Below are 24,465 nucleotides of genomic sequence, written 5' to 3'. Positions count from 1 at the left end.
TGCTTTAACAACCCATCTTGAAAAATACAGCACATCTTGAGCCTTCAGTGACAAACAAATCAATCGAGATAAATAAAATGGCTGCCAATGTGGAAACTTTTGTTTACACAGCTCAAAACTAACACTTTTGTTAAGTGGTGATGTGTGTACATTTCTATAATCCAGTGCTGTCAAGCCCTGGAGCAAATCAGATAAAAAGGGGGTTATTCTAGTAAAGCATGTAGAAAATTGCAAGTCTGCAATACGATCTGTCTTTGAGATGGTTTGCATTGTGTGCTAAATGAAGGGCTGAAATCTTATAAGGGACTTAATTACATCATATGATCAACCACAGACAAAACATATTTTCCTTGGAAAGAAATATACCACAACGACAAGACAGCAAATGGAGCAGAACGCATGCGAGTCGATTGTTAATAACCAATTTAATTCCAAAGCTGCATCTCCTCCTCTTTTCAACCAAGCAGTAGGCAGCTGACCCCATCAAATGCTGAGGACCAGGTACTTGCAGACATCAATGGAGTCTCAGCCAAGGGTCCAGCCAGACCAGCTGATACAGGTCATCTCTTAGCTGATACAGCAGTATATTGGAATGTAGCTAGGACTTATTCATCTACAGCTCTTCTTTCAAGGGCCATGCCCCATTCTCTTTCATCCCATGTATCCTACTCTGTGGGTGAGCCACCACAGGGAAAGCGAGGCTGGTCTGAGGAGGGAAGCAGTGATGCACTGGTTTTACTCTTCTGCAGTGCCATTGATGATGTGATTGAAGGAGAACGGAGAAAATTTGTACCCAGCTCCCACGTAGAACTTGTTCTGAAATTCCACCCTAGGGAGGAGCAGAGGGAGGCGTCAGTGTTGCCTGTAGGCAGGACCTACAGCCAGCCAAGAGGCTGAAATATGGCACCCATGGGAAAAGGGAGGCCACAAGAAAATTGCTGACTCTAAGCTGCAAATGTAGGCACTTTATGGCACCAGCAGTGAGACACAGGCAGCCCAGGGAGCAACATGGCACACATCAGCTCTGACTTTCTGTGGGGCCAGACTGGAAATGTTCATCACAAGGCCAGTGAGCAGAACCTTGCCTGGTAACCTGCTTCTGGAAGCTCTGAGAGCTGAGATAACCACATGTTAATTACACTGGAGGGTGACAGACACCTCCTCTTCCCTGCACAATGGCGAGCACCTGCACCATGGTTTGCCAGTGGTTATGATTGGTGCTAGGACATGACATGGTGAAAAAGGCCACAGCTTGGGGCTCAGGTAGGATGCTGAGTTACAGTGGTGGTGAAGGGTGTTTTGTCACCTTGGTCTTCCTCATGTGCTGATGGTGGGTCCCCACCACTGTCCTTGCCCGCACTGATGATCAGGGGCTAACTTGGAGCTGGTTTGCCACAAAGCCTAAGCAGCCTGAAGCTCAACTTGGGCTGATGACACAAGTACAGACCCAGGTTTTCATCAGGATTTGCACTCCCAAATGAACTCTTGCTGCCCTTGGCAGTGGTCTTGTTAGATCCTTGGGTGGGATACACAGCCAGTGGTGTAGCTGTGCTGGCTTTGGGCCTTGTTGTGCAGGTCAAAGAGGCCTCAGTGGCTCTGCATGTTTACCAGGACAGAACTGCAGGTTGCCATTTGCCTCACATGCTGACAACCACCGCAGGTTCAGGAGGACAAGCAGGTTGCTCCAGGGAGCAGGTCAGAGCAGTGATCTCTGAGCTCCCTTTGGAAGAGCCTCCCTCACTTCATTTGCCAAAGGCAACCAATGGTCCAAAGCACTGGCACAGCATGTCTGGCACTGTGCCCAGCTGTTCCCACAGCCTGTTCCCTCCCAAGCCTGATCTGGGAAAAGCTCCAGAGGAGCCCTGCCCGTACCAGTGCAGACGCAAGGCGTGCAGGAAGGCTGAGAGCCCCTCCATGACCAGCAGGATGGCCACCGTCAGCACCGCGAATGCCGCGAAGATGATGAAGATGGCGATGAGGCCTGCCCAGCCGCTGCTGCTGAGCCCATTGTGCATCACCATGGTCCAAAGGACCTCTGACAGCTCTGCAGAAGGAAACAAAAGGAAAACAGTGCTGAGCAGCAGCTACGGACAGACACAGCATGCAGTCTGCCAGCTCACCCATTTTTCCCAGTTTGTAGAATATGTATGCCCTTAGCTAAGCTTTTTAGTTGTTTTATTTTATTTGGGGATCTGTTCTCCATGTAAAGCTCATGTGTATCAGCTTCCACTCCACTGTTACTAAGCTCATTTCTGTGCCAAGAAGTACAGCTCAGCCCTGTCAATCCATGGCACACCACACCACAGCCCCCCTCCTTGTCCCCCACCCCCTTTCTGTTTTCCTTTTTTTGTGTGCACAGTTCTTTAGGGCAGGTGCAACTCCTAGGCAGAGGCATTACAGCAATATTAATAAAAAACATTTTAGAAAAATTAGAAACATTGAAAATCTAAGTTCCAGCCTGAGGCAATTTCTAGTATTTGAGCATCTGTTTTTATCACAAATCAAGACAAAAGACATTGAAATGCTGTACATTTCTCATGGAATGTGATGTTCTGCTGAATGTTTCTGGAAAAAATCCCAGTGAAAATGACGAATTCCAGAAGCTCTTGAGACAGACCTTTTCTTTCCTGTTTGCTGAACAGAATCAAAATTACTGTTTCAAGTAATTTTGGCATTCATCTGCATACCCTAAGGCTACAGCAAGTGCTTCTTGGGAAAAGCAGCTATGGCTCCCATACTGCCTTCACCTCCATGGACTGGACTACACAAGTGGGCTGCACCTCCCACTGTGCCACACACCATGAGGACTATTCCACAGGAGTGGCTAAAGAGCAGTGCAGGAAAAGGGGCCCCAGCCAGTGAATGCAATCAGAGCTGCCAGGAATCGCCTCTGAAAACTGAGATGCTCACCATGAAACACTTAGAGTGATCTAAGCAGAAGCAAAACATCCTCACACATAAATGTCCACAAGGAGAAGCTTGGATTTCATGAAGAAATTTGTAGGAATAGTCAAACACCAGCAGAAGCCATGACCAGCATGGTAAGGACACTAAAGAGGGACAGTCACTCACGTGCATGGGCCAAGCTCAGCGCCCAGAGTCGCAGGTAGGAGGCTGTGTTGGAGATGCAGCCAAGGCAGTATTCAATGGTGTGGATAGCTTGGTGGACAAATACATCTCCAAAATTGAACTGAAACAACATATAAAACCAAAAAAGCTTTATTAGTTCTCACTTCAGGGCTTTCTGGTTAGCAGAGCAATACTCCACCAAAAGGCTCTTACTCCTTTCCTTGCTACGTTCTGAGCAACACAAAGGTATTTCCCTGGAAAAGAGACTGCTCTGAAAAGTGTCAGTTCTGCATGGTCTTCCCATACATTCTCACTGGGGAAATACAATTCCAGTGAAAACTAAATGTTTGGGGAACAGCTCACATTTCACTTTTACAATTTCAAATCCTTAAATGTCAATCCGGTTGCTGCCAATCTCTGTGATTTCCTATAGAGACAGAAATTCTTATGTAAAATAGGGGCTTTCAGGCTATCTGCCTATGGGCATACACATTTTGGGAGATATCACTGGATAACTGTATCTCACAATAATGAATAAGCAAATCTGTGAAGATTCCCTGCGACTGGGAACAGCCAGCCCTATCCACACTCAATATTGTTGATACTCCCAACTGCTACAAATATTTTTGTCACTTTCTCCTGTGTTGCTTCCTACTGTAGAAGCTCTTGACAATATCTGCCAAACGAAGGATTCTCTCCCTAGTCAACAATTCTGGCTGCCAACTTTAAATGCTTCTTTTCAATTTAGAGGAAGGAAAGCTCACTGACTCTTGGGAAAGAGTTGACCTTCTCTGGGTGCAATGTGGAAGTGAACAACCACTCCTGAGGAAAGAAAACCCTGAAGTTTGTAAAAGCTTGAGGTTTGCAAGAATGCGTGCCACCACCAGGCAAAACCAAAGGAAAAATTCAGAGGAATTAATTCAATGAAAGTTCAAACCCTATTCTGTTTGAAAACACAAACTGTTACAACAGTATGTGTTGATATCTTGTTAGAAAAAAGGGCTGGCAACCATGCAAAAGTCTTCTGCTTGACTTTGTGTCTTCTACTACTGTGTTTGTCTGAACAATTTTCTGTCCAAATTTTCTTACCTCTTCATCCTCACCCTCATGTCCTTCATGGCCACCGCTGTGGTCTCCCTGGGAAGCTTTCTTGGAGTGATTGGTCTCTGGGACATCTACCTCATTTTCATCTCCTGAGTTTCCTGAGATGGCTTGAGAACGGAGCTTTCAGAAACAAAATGCAGTATGTTTGGTTGATGTCAAAATGAAGAAGTCCTCCCTCAATAACCTCATGATGGGTAACACGTGAAGGATTACATCATGAACACAAAGACAGTTTCAAGTCAAGTCATCAAAGACAACAGAAATTGAATATTCCCACCAAATGGCAAATAATACCTAAATGTTTTCTATCCTAAAGCATTTTCCAGTGATTCCAACTATTTTGTAGCTAGTTTCTAGTGTCACAATGCACTCTTTGATCCCACCATGAGAAGACCCATCACTTTTAGGAAATGAGAAAACTGAGGTACTTTTAAAGCTGATGTTCCCAATTAGATGGGTGCAAATCAAAGGAATTAGTGTCAAGCAAAAGAGCAACGAAGCCTGAGAGGATCATATGACTTGATGAAGGTCACACAGTTCTTGGATACAGGCAGAAATAAAACTCAAAGCTCTTGATTCACTTTAAATTGGCAAAAACCTTGTGTCAACTTCTCTAAAATTATTATTTACAGGACTTTTCTAGAGGCCTGAACAACCTGATCTAATAAGTCCTATTATACAGCATAACCAAATAGAGACCTCATGGCTTCTGTCAGATTCTGCCTTGTCACCCTTTATAGCCTCCACCAGGTTTCATGGGAAAGGTCTCCTCACAACATATTGTTTCCTAGTGCAGCAGTAATGATTGTCACACCCGCTTTATCTTTGCTTTACCTGAATGTCAGCACAGAAAACAGACTGCTGCAAACATATAAATCTAGGGGAATGCAGGATGTGATCAGACAGCTAATATATGAAAATTAGGAATAGAAATATGGGGGCACAATAGGAGGTGGGTAAAACCTGTCAGATGTTCCTGGCATAAAAGCAGGAGATGGAGTCAGCCATGTCAAGCCTTCATCCAAATCCCAGAAGAATGACAAAATAAGAAATTACAGTGCAGAGGCAGGGCTGAAAAGGTCTCCCAGGGACCTGGCTTTCAATTATAGGTCAGAAGTGACTGGGTTGGAAAAGGTCAAGCAGCAAAACCAGCATCTCTTTCTTCAAATGGAAACATCTGTGCCCTATAAATGGTACTCCAGCCACTAACTCTAACTACAAAGAGAAGTAAATCTTGACTGACAAGTAAAGTCCTGTTAGTGCAGTAATGGAGAGAATGAATGATCAGCTGGGAAGCTGCAGCTGCCACAGCTGTGTGTTGGGAAGCTGTGGGCAAACCACAGAACCCATGGGAAGGAGGGCTCTGTTAATGTGAAGGCAATCACTTAAGGAAGAAAGAACTACAGAAAGCAGGCAACAGCTTTTAAATCAAACCTCTCCTTCAAGCACTGTTGCTCTCTCCATGGCCAGGACTTTCACAGATGCCCCATTTCTCAGAGAGCAAACTAATGGTTAGTGGAGATTGTGCAGTGACAACTGAGGTATTTTCCCTGTCTTGCCTTTACCAGCACTTCAATCTTTCTAAATCTTCTTTGGTTTTTGATACAGCAGGTGAAAGAGCTTGGTGTCAGCTTAACAAATAGGGTATGTCCTTGCTAGCAAAGCTCCTGCTTCCAGGGAAATGTTTCCTTTACTGGAGATATTCAAAAGCTGTCTGGACACAAACCTGAGTAATGAGCCCTAGGGAACCCTGTTTCAGCAGGGAGTTTGGACCAGATGACCTCCAGTGATCCTTTCCAAATTCAGCCATTCTCTGATTCTAGTTTAGATGGTTTAGACATGTCCATACACGTGTCCTGGGCATATGTGGCGTAAAGCACATTTTGAAATTGTCAGAGAAAGCCTGAGTTCAGAGAAATGTAGAATTGCATCACTGCAAAGAGTTTTTGGGGTCTGTCTCCCCAGCTTTGTCTCTGCAGTACTGAGTCCCCCCCAGCTGATCCACATCCCTTACCATGTGCTGTGCTTTCTGGTGGTTGGCTCGGAGGATGAAAGGTTTAATGAGGAGCATCCAGGGAACAGCAATCAGAGCAAATATGACTAAGAAGCTCTGCACTTCTTTCTAAAAGACAAAACAACAAGAGCAAGAAATTGCTTTACTTCATTTAGCCAACTAGCTTTATGGTTAGAAACCTGAGTCTATATTATGGTAATTTTTTAAATACAACAAATACAACTCAACTCCCTGTTGTATTTGTTGTATTTGGCTGTGTATCCTCTGCTTGTGAGAATAAGAAAATAAATGTATAGTGCTTAAGGCTCCAGAAAGCACATTCAGCTAGAGATGGTTGGAGACCTGGAGATGAAAGGCTGTCATGCTGAAAAGGGTTAATTTACCAAAATCTCATGCTACTGACTTGAACCTGGCTACTCAGTGTCCCAAGTGAATGTGCTAACTCTGTGTGAGTAAGTCAGGCTGCCTTGCTTTGATCAGTGTGGAAAGACTGCAGTAAGAGCCAAGTCATTCAAATCTTGCCCTGGATTTACTCTACATCTGCAATTCCAGAATCCCCATCGCTTGGGTTTGGTAACAGACTGTCCCCAAAATATAAGGCGTTCTTACACTGAAGTATGGCACCCCTGTTGCTGTCCTGACAAAACTCTTCATACTTACACAAAAACAGCAACATCAAAACAAACAAAGAAAACCTAGAAGCACAACTTCTGCATTTTTTTAAAGCTGGCTCAGATGTCTGATCACCTTATGATTGGGCTCATACAATATTTTCATTCAGACTACCCCGGCAGATGGCACATTCTGTTCCTGGTGGGGCAGGGGGACAGGAATATAAGAAAAAAATTGCCACCCTGGAAAAACTTTGGGTTGTTACAAAGCACAATGTTATCTAAAGACTTTTTAAAGGCTGGGAAGACTGTGTTTTTCCAAACTCTCCTGAATCCTTAACAAGTTTCTTGAAGCTGATCAGGGCTCTCTATTAGTTCTGACTCATCAGCTGTCCCTAAAATTGAGCTCATGTTGGGGGCCCAGTGTGCAACTGTATAGATGTGGCTGCACACATGTGGCTTGCTTGCAGATTCTTCATTGATGCTGCTGATGTAAAATCAATCAAAGAAAAAAATTCCATGTTCTGAGAATATAAATAGAGATTACTTTAAAACAAGTTTCCTCTTAGGGGATTCTTTTTGCTTGCCTTTTTTTTTTTTAAGTGAACTCCCAAGAGGAGTTATTTCTCACAAAAAGCTGCCAGAAAATCCTCTATCTACTTCTACTTTTTTAAGTGAAAATGTCAAGTATTAAAGCTTTCCAAAGATGAAATAGGAACTTATCTTATAGGAAGAAAGGAAGATGTCTCTGGCATTGTGACCAGACTGCAGGACAGCATGCCTGCAATACACAGCTTTGTATCTCTAGTCACACTTTGATTTTTTTCCCCCAACAGTATCTTCCACTGCATCACTATTCTTGTCAGAATGACACTAGGAAAGAGATTTCCTCTGCATCACTGATTGATAGCTGCTTTCCTCTCCCTGTTGACAAGACCAACACAAATACCAGAAGAATAAACTTTACTTTTGTGACTGACACTTGTGATTGAGCTTCTGAGCCTGTATCTTTGTGCCCACTCTTCACAACACCCACTGCAAATACAAAACTACAGTGGATTCAGGCAGCTTGATCCATACCTGATGCAGATACAATGGAGCATTTGAAGTGTCACTATAGTTGAACAGAAACATGTTGATAAAGTGGATGAGGATGCTTGGTGCACTCTGGGATGAATAGACATCAAAATGACACCATTTGAAAATAATCATGAAGACCAGGTAGCCAAAAAGAGAGATAATAAAAATCATCTCTGGAATGAACTGAAGGATAATGTTTATGTATTTCCTGAAGTAGCTGGAAAGAATCAGGAAAGAAAACTAGAGTTAATACACTAGATATTAATACAAGTTTGCACCCAAGTCTGGCAGTACCTAGTTTTTGGGAAATAACCGAACAAATTTACAACTATTACTAGCCAAGAAAGAAATTCATAATTACAGGATTTATCAGTGAAAGCCATTGTTTAAATACGAAGTCTCTGTTATACTAATTATCTTCAGGTTTTTGTACTTGATCTCTCAGCAACTCAAAAGATTATTACACTGAAATAAAAGACAATTTTCAAAAAACGTCTTATTCACAAAGTTGAGCATGATATGCCAAGAAAGGTCAGAACCAGGTGTAGTATCAGTCCTGTAGGGTTCTCTCAAACACTTTCTGTCCTTGAAGGTCACTACACACATTGCAGCTTTGAAGAGTCTCTCTACACAACAGTATCAGCCTCTGCACTCGATCACCATTTTTTATTTGTTGTTGCAAAACGTAGAGGCAGAGATATAGACAAGTACACCCACAAATCCTGACCAAGAGCTGCTAAGCTAGGCCAAATGCACACGCTCTGCAAGATTTCAGTGTGTTTTGGTTTAGGCCAAAAGAGCTTGTCTTTCAAGAGGAAAGTTGTCAATAGTGGGAGGTGCTACATCTTTTTAATTTAGTGTGTTTCAATATTCCTGCAGAATTGAGAATATAACAAAGTTAAAAAGAGAGTTTATTGAAGAAAATACCTACAATGTTATGGCTGTCCTTTGGACTTAGCTCTGTATATCAAACACTGTGTGAGTCAGCCAGTGTATGGCACATTTCTACTCACACCAGGGAAAGGTCAAAGTTCAGATCATCACTCCAAAATATGACTTTCTCTCAGTGAAGGACACCAGTTTAGTGATGAGGACTTGTGTGCTGCTGCAGCAACAGGCTTGCTGAAGTGAACTTACATGTGGTTGAAGAGACTGAGTACCACCCCAAAAACCATGTGCACAATCCCTATGACAACCGACATCTTCATTTTGTAGGAGTTCAGGAAAGTCAGCTTGTTCGTTGCAACATTCCAGATCTTTGGGTAAAGGAACAGGGAGAGAGAGAGAAGAACAAGATTTTCAGGTGTTTGATCAATAAAAGGTTTGTGGAAGTTGTTGCTTTGGCACCATCGATTTAGTCCTACCAGTTCTAGTAAGAGGGAGCAATGCACAGAAATCTAGATGTTTCTTTTGTTACTTTTCACTCTGCCAAGGTATTAATCTAAAAAGTATAAAGTATTAAACTTGTTTAACAAAGGAAATAACAAGGATTTAAAATGATCCTATGACTTCAGTCCTCTGGAAACTACTGCAAAGGCTGGTAGCAGAACCTAAATATTTTCTGTGTCATTTCCTGTCCTTAGGCTGAGTCATCATCTTTAGCAAAAGTGGAAAGGCATGAGAAAATCCCTCCTGCTGCAACCAAAATTAGTTCCACCCTCACCAGAGAAGCACTGAGGACAGAGCATTTTCAAACTTTTTGTTTGAACAGAAAAAGCTCTTTTCAACTCTTTGGCCATGGAGATCAGCTTATTGCCTGCCTCTCTGCACTAACTTTTTAGTTATGTTGGGACATACATCCCTTCTCAGTCCTGCCTTTTGTATGCTACAGAGCTTCAGGGTTGCTTCTCCTTTCTTCTCAAACTTCCTAGACCCCAAAGTCTTCTGTCCAGAGACAGCAAGTAGACACCACTTTTCAGACACTAAGTATAGTACCTGAAGAGAAAGGAGGAAGACAGGATTATTTGGAGGGTGAAACATTAGCTTTTGCATGTTTGTTTGACATGCCTATTCTCTGGATGCCAAAGAGACTGGCTATCTTCTCCATATCAGGGTGACTTTTTTTCCAAGATACACCTCAGTCATGCCAGCAGGATTTGCAAAATGCAAAGAGCCATCCATCCTTCAGGGCAGATGACACAGAAAATCTCCTCAGAGATTATCTGGAAGCTGGTGCTTCCCGTCCGCCCCTTCCCTTCCAGCACTTGTTCAGCCATTCTTCCCTCCCAGCCAGGACTTTCACACTCTTGAACAGGGAAAAGCCAGGCTGGAAGAGGTCTAGGTCAACCTAAATTAGGGAAACATGCAGAAAACTCAGCTGCTTCTGACGTGATTTTCTGAACCAGACTGCCTACATCCCGGACAGAGCTTTTGGGCTGAGTTTATAAAAAACTGACTACAAGGTCAATGTCTCTGAGAACCAGGGGAGGACAGAGTTCCTTTGGGTGGCCAATTGAAGTGAGAGTGCAACCAGCAGGGATGGCGGTTATTTGACTAATATGAAGATTGAAACAGGAAAGCTTGATGTGAAAAAGTACATTTCAGTACATGATAAAGACAGAACAACAAGAAAAAGGGAAATAGGACACAGAGGAGAAAATGTGGCTAAGTTAAATAATACTGCCATTTATTTCACCTTCCATGCAACAAATAGACTGCATGAAATTTGGAAGTTTGCCTTCAAACTGGTGAGCTATCTCTGGAATGGGTTAAGTACTCAAGTAAGGAAACAGAGTTCAGCAGATGTGTAGTAGAAAAGAAACTTTAGCACAAGACCACTCTCCAGAAAAATCAAACTTCCTTCCTGCTTACTATTTTGCTGCTGCCTGTGCAGAGCTGTTAGCAATATATCAATTGCTAATTGCTAAAGGAAAGCATCAGAAGGACTGATGAATGGGGGGTGAGTGGTGGTTAATGAAGTTGTACTGAATAGTGTGGTACCTGAGCACAATGTAAATAGTGTGGAATAAGGGGTGGAATGGGCTGATTTTGCCTGGGTTAGAGGTATTTTTCTTCATAGTCGCTAGTATGGGGATGTATTTTGGATTTGTAAACACAGGGTAGATAGTATGGAGATGTTTTTGTTATTGCTGAGCAGGGCTTACACAGAGCCAAGGCCTTTGCTGCTTTTCATGAGGCTGGTGAGGAACTGGTGGGGGTCACGGGAGGTTGGGAGGAGACAGAGACAGCACAGGTGACCCAAAACAACCAAAGGAATATCCCAGACCACATGGCATCATGCTCAGTGTATAAAGTGGAGGGAAGAGGGAGGAAGGAGGGATGTTTGGAGTGATGGTGTTTGTCCTCCCAAGTCACCATCACATGTGATGGGGTCCTGCTCTCCTGGAGATGGCTCAGCTCCTGCCTGCCCATGGAGGAGATGACTTAATTCTTTACTTGTGTGCATAGCTTTTGCTTTCCCTGTTAAACTGTCTATATCTCCACCCATGAGTTTTCCAGCTTTCACCCTTCCAATTCTCTCCCTGATCCCACTGGTGGGGGAGTGAGCAAAGGGCTGAGTGGGGCTTGGCTGCTGGCTGGGGTTAAACCACAACAACTATATAAGGAACAAAGAGCAAGAAGTGAAAAGCACAGCTTCAGGAGAGAGTGCAGGGAGCTACTGATGTACCTGATATGCAGAAACAGGACTGAAATACAAATTATCTTAGAGCAATTTAATTTAATTACCGGATCTATTCCAAATGGATATGGATTTCCAGAGTAGACTCCTGGGATTGCTGGATTCAGCTGCAGCACTGTATTTTCTAGAAGCACATCCTTACTACAAGAGAAAAAGGAAATGACCTTTGCAGCTTATTCTCTCCATCGAAGCCCACAGTATATTTATGTGAGGTGTGCTGAGTACTACCACAGGATATCTGTAGCTGACTCCAGCCTTTCTGTGACCTGTTATCCTGCACTTGTGTGCATGTAAATGGGCCCCACACAATGGCAGCCTCCCTCACACTGATAATTCTCTATGCATCAGTCCTGGACACCTGCAGATTTTTATGCACATCAGCGCCTGAACAAACAGGCGTGTTCCCAGGGACTCTACATTTCCATTTCAATAGTGAGTTCATCTGTGTGTGTCAGACAAAACCTCTGATTCATTCATGGCTGCATCCACAGCAGGGAATCTTTCCCTTCCCCACACAGGCAGTCTCTCTTTCCAAGCCTACATGCTCCATTTGGTTGTGTTTTTACTTCCTTCCTACATTTAGTACTTACTTCCAAGTGTTATTTTTAAACATGGGGATGATGTGCCAGGAAGAACCAAAGAAGTTGAATGATTTGGAGAAGCAGTCATTGTAGATGAAGCCAGTGTACATGGAGAATATGCCCATGAGCAGGATCAGGTAGCGCCCGCTGAAAAAGGTATTCCAGATCTGCAGGGGGAGAAGGCAGTGCCAGTGACCAAAGTACCTGCAGGCCTATCAGTCTGTGGGCCTCAGCCAACAGCAGACATGATTGTACTCGTCTGTGTATATACAGTTATTCATAGAAAATTTTGGGTCCTTTAGGCCGTCTGTGTATGAACAGGTAGAATTGCCAAACCTTTGCCTCACAGGTATCTTTGAACCATCTCCACACAGCCCTTGGGAGGCTGGATGTCCCCTTTATCCATCGGGGCTGATGAGCCTACCCCTGGTACTCACCTCATTAGTGCTTTTCTGGGCCAGAAGGCTCTTCTCATTAATGACCATCCAGAGTGCAAAGCCCAGCATGACAGCGCCGTGGCCACAGTCCCCAAACATCACCGCAAACAAGAAGGGGAAGGTAATGATAGTGTAGGGAGCTGCAGGAGGGAAAGGCCAAGAAGCTCAGCTCTCTCTAAACAAAAAGGCCTCATCAAAGAAGCAGTCTACTCCAGCAGGCCATTCCTTACAGGTACTGCCCTAAAGGGCCTCCTCAATTCCTCCCCTACACACCAGGCAGTCAGATCTAGTGCAGAACTGGCTTTACCATCACAGAGAATGTTCACTTGTACAACCTGTACCTTCCTTGCAGTTTTATCCTTTGCTTCTTGCTTCACCATAATAAACACCATGTGTAGACAACTGCATTCTGTTTTGCAACACAAAAATGTATTTGAAGGTTGCTATCATGTTTCTCAACCAGCTCAGTCTCAACAGTCTGAGTTAATCTCACCCTTTCACATAAGCCCCCATTTCTAGGTTTCTATTAATTCTCAGTGGTCTGAAATTCTCTACCATTGTTTCAAACTTTTATCAGGTCCTTTTGGCCTTTTTTGCGTCAACACAGTGAGCTCAACTTACATTTCCTTTGTGAGCTTAGTTCTTTTCCTCAGACCAGCTATCTCACCATCTGTTCTCCACCCTGTATTTGTATAGTTCCTTATTTCCATCACAATCATTCATTGAAGACCAACAGCCAAATTCTTTGCCTGAGAAAATCCATGCCTATACACCAAACAGTTCCAATAAGTTCAGATTTCTCAATCAGCAGCGAGTACATTTTTCAGGATAGTGAGAGAGCTCAAAGGCTTTACTTTGGCTCATGCAAACCATATGTATGTAGCTGAATGTTTCTCACCTGGGTTCATCTCCCTGTAGTTGCCCACACCATATGCATCCACAATGTTCTGAAATCCAGCTGTGAACTTGTTGGTCCTGTTGAAGGTGGGTGGTGCCATCTTGGTGTGTATGGCAGTGAGGATGGGGGCAATTGTGGAGCCACTGCGTTCCTGCAAACACAGTGACAAGGACAGACACAGAGTGGATAGAAGAATTGGCCCCACAACACCACTTCTGGCTCAAGGGTCTGTCACAAACCTGCTAACATTTAATGCTGACCTTAAGCTCTGTCAAAAGATGAAAGGTCAAATGACAATGGGACAACCTCAGCTTAGAAAAGGGAGCCCCACATTACAGTACCAGACCTGTCTGGAAATATGTTCAACATATAAACAATTCAGTGTGGGTGAGAGCTTCAAGGACCCAAACTGTTGCTCTCTTACCATTCCTTGATGGAGAGCTCTTTTTATCCGGTCAGCATCAGCCACTGGGAACCAGATCTCTGCAATGACACACTGCTGGGTGACGTCAATGTTACAGCAATTCAAGATGTGGTAGATGGCCTTGATTTTCTTCACCTTGATCCCCCAGGTCCACAGGTTGGCTGCTGCCTCATGCAGCAGTCGTTGGCGGTGGGACTCGGTTTGTGTCATCACCTGTAAGCGCAACACAGGGCAACACTCAAGACATGGAAGCACAGGGGGCATGAGCTACTCTGTTAACTGGAGAGGGTTGATGGAAAGGAACTATTTGCATGAAATCCTGGAGAGCAGCACCTGCAGGTGTGGACACAGGATCACTCAACACCAGGTGCACAGTGCTCCTCACCAAGAACTCTCCCTGCATGGTCCTGAGTCACTGTAAGTGTCGAGGAGACCACTGGGGGTTACTTAGCTGTGGGATTGGCCCCCTACCCAGTTGCCTACAGACTGGCCACATGTCCCCACGTGCTCCCAAGCTGGCATGTCCGTGCCACAAACCTGAGGAATATCACACCCATGAGTAGAACTACAGTTCATGGTCTTGGGACCTCCACACATCCTGTGGCCACCACAGTGCTGCTGCATAAGTGAATGATGGAGATGATGAGATATGGTGTCGGGAAGACAACCTGTGTGGTCTGCAACATGGTTTCAGACAGGACAAATATCTGGGCAGGTCCCACTTGTAGCGTTCAGTCCTCAGGGAAGCCACTGCCACTTACTGTGTTTAAATCCTCGATTCTTGTGTTGACTCCATCAAGCATTTCTCGGCGCTCGGTGGCAGACTCCGGACAAGGATAGACTGTGGCACGAAATCTAGCCTCAGTAAGAGAGAGTTGAGAAACACCTGTTATTTTCTGTAAATTTTATATAAAACCCGACCGAGTTTTCTTCCTCTGTACTCTTCTCAGCTCAAAGGCAGTGAAACTGGACTTCATTCCTGACCCAGCAGTATACTCTTCTCACATACCACAAAGTTGCACCTGGTCTCGCAGAAAATTGCAAATAGGTACTTTCATCCCTTGATGAGAATAAGGATCCCTTCACCTGCTCTAGCTGAAAAACCCTCTTTGTCTTAGGTGATACAAGGATCTGATGTCAAACACATCATGTAGACACCTCCCTTCTGTCCACCAGCTGCTTGAATTGAGACTCAAGGAAAACCCACCCTGGCAAAGGCAGCCTCGCTAACGCAGCAGCCAACAGATGTCCCTGTTGCACCGAGGTTGGAAAAATACCATGTGCCTGTCTCTGCACTAGCCTCCTGCAGGCCCTGGGAGAAGGCATCAGCTGAGCCACTGCTGCACTGCAAGCAAACGCCCTTGGTGCGGGCAGGCTGCATGAGTAAATAACCCTGCAAAAACAAACAAGCAAGCAAACAAACAAAAGGATGGCATTTCAGGATAAAATAGGAGAATGGCTTTATGCTTCTGGTCCACCTGTTTGGCTAGACACCTTGGGAACAAGGCAAGGATAGGTGAAGGGTTTTAAACACCTTGAGAGTGTGTCTGTTACATCAGCTAAGATAACCAGTATGAAAGCTTTTATAAGCTTACCCCCAAGGTTCTGTTTGGAAGATTCAGTGGTTTTGTTTAGTGTGGTATAAGAAGGACTAATGTGGGATTCTAATTTGAGTGAAAGTCTTAGCTCCACACAGGTACTGCTTCAGCTGTAGCACAGAACTCGACCTTCTCTAGCACAGCTGCAGGTCACTCTGGTGCAAAGGTGCTTCCACCAGCACAGCACACTGCAGTGTTGGACACCATATGATCCCAGCACAGACAATTGGAAATGAGTTGCATGTCTCTCTGAGAAGTGTGTAGCTACCTGTCCTGCCTGCAGAGCAAGTCCCAGGGTACTCTTCATGCACAAAGGCAGGCACAAGGAGCTCTCACCGGGCCCTTAGAGGCCACAGGGTGCACTGCTGCTGCTCTCTGCCTGCAAGCCTGAGCTGAGCTGAGGTGCTGCAGTAACTAAAATAGCAGACATCCCTCCTTTTTTTTACTTCTTGGCTTGTTCAGTGATAACTAGTGCATGTGCCACCCCTGCCACTTTGATACTGCTCATCAGATCTGCAGGAAGAGATCCTTCCTCTTTGCAGAGCAGAGATCTCCTGCCCCTGACCTAAGGCAACACACTTCCACCATCCTGCCCTGGATATGCTGAGTAAGGTTTGCTGAAGGGCTGTCTTTCTGCACATGAGATGAATTAAAAGACGCAACAGGGTCATAGGGGTCTATCCCTGCTTAAGAGACAAAAATGTACAGGCTCTGTGTACAGATAAGCATCATACTCTGGCTTTGTCTGAGCACAGGATGTTTCACCACCTGCTCTACAAAATCAGTTCCAGCACACATACAAGTGAGTACAGTTGCAAATTGAACAAAACATGCTGCAGTTTCCTAGAGATCAGCCCAGAGCTGTGTGTAATGACAGCACATGCTCTTCAGCTAAACTTCCCTTTCCAGAATTGAATTTCTCCTCACTCAACACCTGGTATTCGTTTCCAAAGGTTATTCACCCTACCTAATTATTTCCATCTTCTTATTCTTCACAGCTCTTAGTTATTCTTTAATAAGGATTTTTAATCAAACTTGAAAGCCTATTCCTCCATGCTGTACAGTTCCCCCATTCCCAATAACGTTATTGCAGCAGTGCTGCTTTGATCTTTTAACAGCCATTTTGCATACTGAGTATCAGCTTTGCCCTAATGGCACAGACATCTCTGAAAGCTCCAGGAGAATTCAGCAGGGAATCCTTACATTGATAAACTCAGCTTAGTATTCACATTAGTACTGAGGCAGCTGCGAGAAAAGGAGGAAAAGAAAAATTCTTACGTTTTCCTCCTTCCTGCTCCCTCTACACCTTTCACTAATAAATTTGTGCATGGACTTAATGCTCATGAAATTGGCAGACTAATGTTACCAATTAGAGTCAAGCAGGGACTACAAGCGTAACCTGAGGCACACAGTTCTGCAAACAAATCTTAGCCTGCCTTACAGGAGCCTGGCTCAGACCAGTCCCATGATTTTTGCAGGATATTTACTTGTCATGAGTGATGACTTAGTGCTAAGCAGAAATATCCTGCTGGGGCTGGAATGACACTGTCATCTGCTTTAGGTGTAGTCATGCCTGCCTAAAAGGTGGACCAGACTAAGGTGGACCAGACTAAGATGTCTTGGCCGGGGTACCAGGGGTGGCTGATGGCCCACAGAGCACAAAAGGAGGGCCAGAGGATTAATACATTTAGAAATCTGCCACACAGGAAAACATTTGAATAGTTGGGCATATTAGCAACCAAAAAATTTGAAATGAAGAAGGAACATAAAAGATTACTTCATTAGCACTGCAAAGAGTGTTCTCTGGATTTGTCTTTGGTAGGTGTAGTTTGCTTCAGTCACAAGGGCCTGAGAGAAACCAGTCTAAGTTCCTCCCTACAAACCTACCACCACATACATTTGCAACACTGGCTCCTAGAAACTTTGCACACCACAACATCCCTGTAGGGATCTGCTCACATTTCCAGCACTGCCTGACCCCTAGCTGCAGAAGGTTGTGCCTATGGTTTGGGGGATTTTGGTGTCAATCAACCATGAATACGTTGACAGGCATTGCGTTGCTTGGTCTTTTACTCCCATCCCAGGAAAAAAGTTTTGGCTTTTGACTGCAGGGAATTTTAAATGCTGCAGAGGAAAAAAAAAAGACATCCAAAATGAAGAACTTTCAGCACTCTATGGGCAACGCCAGCCAGTTCTAAATGTATGACCTGGTGACTTGCAAGGCACAGCCTAAAATCCAATGGGAAGCATTCCCCACCAGCAACTGCCCATGCAGAAGGGGAGAAGGGGTCTGAAGAGCATTTAAAAAGCAGGAAAAGAAATGAGACATGAGGGGGACATGGGCCTGATGAAGCAAGTCCAAAGGAGGGCCAGGAAGATGCTCAGAGGGATGAAGCACCTCTGCTATGAGGAAAGGCTGAGAAAATAGGGGTTGTTCAGTCTGGAGAAGGAAAGACTCCAGGGAGACCTTACCACACCTTCCAGTACCTAAAGAGGCCTACAAGAAAGCTGGAGAGGGACCTTTTACAAGGGCAGGTAGTGACAGGACATAGGGGGAATGGCTTTAAACTGAGAGTAGGTTTAGGTTGAATATTAGGAAGAAGCTCTTTACTGTGAGGGTGGTGAGGCACTGACACAGGGTGCCACAGAGAAGTTGGGGATGCTCCATCCTTGGCAGTGTTCAGGCTGGATGGGGCTTCGAGCAACCTGGTCTACTGGAAGGTGTCCCTGCCTATGGCAGGGGAGTTGGAATGAAACGATCATTAAAATTCCTTCCAACTCAAATTGTTCTATGATTCTATTGTATGCAGGAAATTGTAATGCTGAAAACTCAAAGGCCACTGGCAGCAGCAGTCTGATCCTGCACAATGGCTATGGCAGAACTCCCTGTATGTTTGAGCTTCAGAAATCAGTGACTGAGAGCTGGGGGTCTTCCCTCATGTCCATGACTGCTTCATGGACAGACATCCACCTCAGGAGGGCTGAATTTCTCTCTGGATGGTCCTTGCCCTCCACTGCTCATAGAAGGTCCCTTGGAGGGCCCCATTTGCAATGCAGGAATTGCTAACAGACCCCAGGGTTCTGTCACTTCTTGGGACTAAAGTCAGTCATGCCAGCTGGGTGAAAGATGCATGTGCTTTTATTCTGATGAAGGCAGGAGGTAAGGAAAGACCTGCCCTGAGTGCAGATGTCAGGGAAGAGCAATTGCTCAGCTTCTCCCTGCAGGCTCTTGGCTGGCCTTGCCTGGCTGAGGAGCTGTACCTGAAATGGGTTTGGTGACAGCAGACAGATCCTCTCATCAAATCTGATTTACACTGCAACAAAGCTCATTGGTCATCAGTGTTATGAAAGGGTAACAAAATATTCAACTTGAATTATCTTTTCAAGATGCTTAACAGGGTGGAAACAAGTCAGGTTGTATGAAGCTTTCATTTCTCTCCTGGGCTCTGTCTCTGATTACACAGATATTGCTCAAAGGCCTTGGGAAAGGGTTGAATAAACTACAGCATCATTTTTCTATGAAGAAATGCAGGAAGGCTTGAGAGCAAGTTGAGGATTACCTTGTTTCCAGTCCTCAAGTTAGGGACCCTGATTTTCAGGGGAAGAGCGCTGGGTATTTTTTTAAAGAATCCCCTTTTAGATATCCCAAGTAAAACCCTAGCAGCTGAAGCTCCCAAGAGCTGCATGCCACTTTGGAAAATGTAGGATCTCAAGTTCCAAGTGCCAAAGTGATGGATGTCTTTCATGATTGGGAGCAGCAGAGCTGAGGAGGGGAAGGGAGGTTGGTTGCAGAGCTGACAGCTGGAGATCTGAAATCTAGCTCCAAATTCAGCCAGCCCAGACTGCCAATAACCACCTCTAGGGGGGTCATTGTGGCTTGCCCACAGGCCTGCCTTACCCATCACAAATCTTCTTGATTTTTTGTTTAAGCTGCTCTCCTTGATAGAAGATAATGAACACATTCTTCTTCACCTCTTCCCTCTGCAACACACAATTCAAGCAGAATTGAACACACCCAGAGTCCAGTGCAGAAAAGTTGGTATCTTTTTTTTTTGGCAGCCTCTCCACTGGTTGTTTTATCCCCCATCCCCAGTTTCCCATCAGCAGTGTTTTCCCCAGATTCTCTTTCAGGAAACAGGCCTGGGCAGCAGCTCTGGGTTATGGAGGAAGGAACAAAAGGGACAGAGCTCCACTGGGGCACAGGGTTCACCCCAGAGACACCAAGGAAATCGACCTTCCATGGCTAATTCCAGGTGGGGACAGCCACAGTCCACTTCCATGGTGGTCTCTGTAATACAGCTGTATAAACCTGTAATAAACCCCCTCAACAGCAGCAAAAGGGGAAAGCAATGTCAGAGAAACTTCTCCCATCCTCAAACTGTCCCACACTTTCCCTACAGGCTGCCCTCAGACACAGGGCAGAGGAAAGCACGACCAGGTTGGTACCTACTGTCACAGGGTCCTCCATGGGGGTGTCCATTTCTGTGTACCTCAGGTAAATGTTTCCCCTGCAGGCTCGCCACAGTAAACGCTCAAAGGGGATCATCCTTTCCCTCTTTATCACCCCTGCTGTGAATCTGAGAAGAGTTACAAGATAAATTAATTACAAGGCCATTCCATGCCTTTTAGGGCCTGTAGCACACATGATTTCACAAGCCCTTGTTTTCTAGGCTGTGCTAGCAGGCACTTCTAGGAAAACCTTCCCTGCTCAAGCCTGGCTTTTATCTCAAGCTACTGACTTTATTTTATGGTTCTTTCTTAAAAAAAACTTTTCTAGATCAATAGGTGAAGGTAAAGAGAAAATTCTGGCTAGAAATGGAAAAATGGAGAGATGCCTAAAGTCACAAAAATGAGGGTGTCTGAATGGCAGAGGCAGGAGGTAGAAATTTTGAAATGATGGTTTATCTTTACTCTCCTGTTTCCCTTTTCTGAGAAAGGATCAGACTGCAGCCCAGTGCAACAGAAAAAGTGAGGCTTTTACTGTGGTTAGACATCCATCCATGAGGACCAGATGCCTGAGTCCAGAAGTCATGAGTGAGGTGCCTTAAGAGAGCAATTTTCAGTCAATACCTACTAAGGGATCACTGGAATTGGTGGCCTGGAAGCAGAAATCCATTTGTCCCACTGACCCATAACCTGACCATAGATTTGATGACAGTTTCTGAAGACGGTCACTCTCTTATCTTCATGAAACAGCTGTGCAGAGGAGGCTGGTGGGCACCCTCTGCTAAGAAGCTGAAGGAAGCTGTGCCAGTGTCACAGCAATGCAGCACAGGTGGGAAGTCTGGCCAAGCTGGAGGCCATCACCAATACCCACCCCAGCTTGGCAGCTGCAGCAGCAGGAGTGCTTCTCAGCTCCAGCAGTCCAGATGTGTCTTCACTAAAGAAATCATCTGGCAGATTGGTTTCTGCCTGGAAAACATTAGTTTTACAAAACACTCTTCAGCGTTGCCAGTTTGAAAACTATTTTCACATTTTTCTCTTAAAAACTTTTCCCCAAAGGTAGCTTTTCATGGAGATTTCCATGGAGATTAGACCAAAGGAAAACCAATAAAAGTCAGCTATATCTTAGCAATGGAAAAGCATAAATGCTATTTTCAAAGAGATCTGTGAGGTAAGTTTTTGAGCCCCACTGGCTCACGAAGCAATGCAGGCTCCAAAGTGATCGAGGTGTTTTTGCAAACCTCATCATGGCTTGTGGGAAAGACCTCTAAAAGCAACACCCACCAAATGAAAGTGCAAGTACTTTAAAGAACTTTCTACATCTCTGTTGGAAGAGCAAAGAGGCCTCTCACCTCAAAGAAATCCTGGGTTTTCTTCAGCAGATGTTTGAGCTCTGTCAGCTCAAGGAAGTTCTGCTTCAGTGTTTGCTGGTTCTGGTTGGCTTCCAGCAGCTCGGCTTCCAGTTTCTCCAGCACTGTCTGTTTAGGGTCCAAGCACATCCAGAAAAACTCTGAAGCAGATCAGGCTCTTTCCCAACCTGATACCAAATCTCAAACAACAGTGTTTTTTTTTTTGTTTTTTTTTTGTTTTTTTTTTTTTTCCAAGGGAGAATACAGAAATATTCAACAAACAGTTTGATAAAAACTATCTGTAGGAAGATATTCATCAATGCCAGTGCATCACTTTTGCATTGCAAACATTCCCTGATGGATGTGTTGCCCTCTTCTGGCATTGGAGTTCTGATGCCCCTGACCCAAGCACAGGCAGGTAGGTGTGTGTGTGTGGTGTAGGTGCCTCAGCCTGGCTGGGTATCTCTGTGGTTACTCACAGACATCTCACACCCCAGACAGGCTGGCTGTCATTTTACTGACTACAAAAGCAACCTACATTAGTTTAGGTTCATTAGCATAGGCCAAAAATTAGATGATGACATGGAGCCAGGAATAACCAGGAAACAAAATTGCTGGTGAAGCTGAAGCCCTTGGAAAGCTTGATTTTCCTTTCTAGTCACCTTTGCATGCAGCATTTTAAAATTACCCTGTCAGTAAACTTTGCTACCAGCTGGGCTAGAATAAAGCATCCCTTGCACATCCAAAAGCAAAACCCAAGTCTTTGTGTCAGGCCCCAGCATCACAGCCACACTCCCAGCAGGACAGGCAGTCCTGGGATTTTTATGCAGTGAAGTGGGTTCTAACATCAGGTCTCTTGGTGAAACACCAAACCCTTCTTATTCTCTCACACCAAACCCTTCTTATTCTCTCCTATAGGATGAAGAGGCATTCTGTGAAAGCAATACCTTTTCCTTAATATGGGGGACCAGAGGGATGTTTCACAGGGCATGGTAAAAACACTGGGCTCCTTTAGGAACATGCAGCAGGACCAGCCTCAACCTGAGTGCTGAGGCAGCAACTTGGGGAGCACCTCCTTGGGCAGGGAGAGTTGTGCCAGCCTCCGGCACCAGACTCTTCCTCGCAGGGAGGGTTCTACTGAGCACATCACACAGACAGCCCTTGTTGTGCACAACCCTTCCCTCTCCTGGCTCCACCCCAAATTCTGTACCTCCATATCAATCATTTCCCGAGGCAGGGGTGTCTCTGGGTACTTTTCTCCTTTGACTATCTCAACGTTATCTTCCATCTCATTTTCCAGAAAACCTGCAGGGAAAAGGCACAGAACTCTCAACACAGAATCATCCCTGGTGCATCATCCTGGTCTCCAGCTTGTTGCTCAGCCAGGACCAAGGCATCCCGTGGAGCTGTGACAAGATTAATTGATACATGGGTGCCATCATCCCAGTGCATATACACATCCACCAAGGAATTAGCACCCCCAGCCTCCTTCTCAGCGGAGGTGCTGTTTCCTCTGAAGTCACAGTGCCCATTCCCATGTGGCACTGGCACAAGTGGGGACCATGGCCCCCTTTATTTGGGGCAGTGAGTAAGGCACACAGAAAGTTCAGGTTCCACTGCTTGGCCAACAATGCCAGGTGCTGCCACCATGGGTACACTGGGCACCAGTGTTGTGGTGGGAGAGCGCAGAGCTCCCAGGACACACATCCACAGGACAGTGGGAACCACAAGCTCTGCTGCTTGTGTTTAAGGACTTATCCCAAGGCTGAAGCCCAGAAGAAGTGTGTGCCAACACCTGGTGCACTGGTGTAAGAGTCAGGTTATCTGGACCAGCCCCAGATTTATCTTGTGATTTTATAAAAGCTAATTAACAGTTTTAAGTTCAGTTAACCATTTTCAAAACAAGGGCGATAATTTATTGCCCATATGGGGTGAAGTGGTAATTAGCCGACGCATGGAAAACATTTCCAGGGGCTCAGATGAAAACATCACCATTTTGCCACTAATTCTGCTCCCCAGTGTGAGAGCACTTAAAGAAACCAATCCCACACCACCAGCTGGCAGGAAGCCGATTGCATCTGACAAGCATTTACTCACGCAGAATTCTCTCCAAGGATTCGCACCTTCTCACTTCATTCACAAACTTTCTCTGGAAGCTGTTGACATTCACATTCAGCTAAAAACAGGAGGGAAAACAAGCCTGGGGCTGAAGGCTGCACAGTGCTGTGCTCATTTTTCAACATTAGCAGAGAACAAGTGCTTTTGGTGAGGATGGCAAATATCACTGGGTGTGAGAGGGTCCTGCTGGCAGGGAAATCCCATGGGCTTCCTCATGGACCTGGTAGCCTTGCCCACAACAAGAGTCACAGAGGGGCCTTCATGGAGATACTTCTGTGTCCTGATGATGCAAAGGGTGGCTCTAAGGTTGTGCAGAAGGCACAAGGGTGGGGACTCAGGGATGGGTAGGGTCTTGGCATCATGTCTGGGTTTCAGATCAGCCTTGGGGAAACCCCAGTCTCACCATGGTCTTTTTGGCCTCCCTACAGGTGCATCTTTCCCAAATGCTTTGAGGGAAGGACAAGCACAGCCCGGGGCACCTCTCCAACAGCTCAGCACGCCAGCCAGGCACTACTCACATCTCTGAACTGGACCAGCCCCAGCTCCCCCAGCTCAGCCACGCAGCAGTAGGCAGCCTCCACCTGCAGGAAGAGCTGCCTCAGGCTCATCTCCTCACTGCGGAAGATGGAGGCCATCCTGCCCGCTCTTCTCTGGCCTGGGAGGCCCTGGCACTCCTCGTGGCAGCAGCACAGTCTTCCTTGCCCAGGCAGGTGCCAGAAGGTGCCAAGCCCTGCAGGAACATCGGGGTCACTGAGTCAAAGTGCTGGCAGATGACCCAGTGCTGCCCATCAGATCCCCCCAAAGGGTTTCTTCCCCTTCTAAGAGGCTCCTTGAACCCACACGAGGCTTCAGCCCACCAGAGCAGTGAGAGATGCTAATGTGCGTGTGTGCCACAGGGAAAGGGGACAGTCACCAGTCTCCTGTGACAAATGATGAACAAATTCCCTGCCTTGTCCTCTGCTGGACCTGAGCATTCCAGGCCACTGCACTCAGGCTGTGTAATTTGGTGTTGGATGCTGTGATTGGACAGAACTCAGCTTCTCTTTGCCTTAAGCACACAGACAAAAAACCCCCCAAGGCAACAAACCCCAATGATTTC

General features: G+C 45.4%; 1 protein-coding gene across 1 annotated transcript; it reads right to left on the bottom strand.

Moving 5' to 3' along the window:
* Positions 1-465: 465 nt before the first annotated feature.
* ATP6V0A4 (ATPase H+ transporting V0 subunit a4) lies at positions 466-24,016 on the bottom strand. Its single transcript, XM_030959991.1, has 20 exons — positions 23,885-24,016; positions 23,346-23,424; positions 22,459-22,553; positions 21,252-21,377; positions 20,774-20,868; positions 19,907-20,033; positions 19,355-19,437; positions 14,620-14,713; positions 13,859-14,071; positions 13,435-13,585; positions 12,537-12,676; positions 12,109-12,266; positions 11,566-11,659; positions 9,016-9,134; positions 7,879-8,095; positions 6,188-6,295; positions 4,159-4,293; positions 3,073-3,190; positions 1,873-2,044; positions 466-829 (listed from the first exon to the last, which is right to left on the bottom strand). Exons 1-20 carry the CDS (start codon positions 23,999-24,001, stop codon positions 736-738), a joined length of 2,535 nt encoding a protein of 844 aa, XP_030815851.1. The 5' UTR covers positions 24,002-24,016; the 3' UTR covers positions 466-735.
* Between the last annotated feature and the right edge of the window lie 449 nt (positions 24,017-24,465).

The sequence above is a fragment of the Camarhynchus parvulus genome, chromosome 1A (genome assembly GCF_901933205.1).
Source record: "Camarhynchus parvulus chromosome 1A, STF_HiC, whole genome shotgun sequence".
NCBI classification, from domain to species: Eukaryota; Metazoa; Chordata; class Aves; order Passeriformes; family Thraupidae; genus Camarhynchus; species Camarhynchus parvulus.
Note: the sequence above shows the minus strand (reverse complement) of the source record. Positions and strands in the feature narration are given on the sequence as shown.

Coding starts and splice junctions, on each gene's coding strand:
- ATP6V0A4 (XM_030959991.1), bottom strand. CDS start 24,001: ATGGCCTCCATCTTCCGCAGTGAGGAGATGAGCCTGAGGCAGCTCTTC. Junction 9,135..11,565: donor ATCCATTTGGAATAGATCCG/GTAATTAAATTA, acceptor CTTTACCCAAAG/ATCTGGAATGTTGCAACGAA. Junction 2,045..3,072: donor GCTGAGCTTGGCCCATGCAC/GTGAGTGACTGT, acceptor TTCCTTCTGCAG/AGCTGTCAGAGGTCCTTTGG.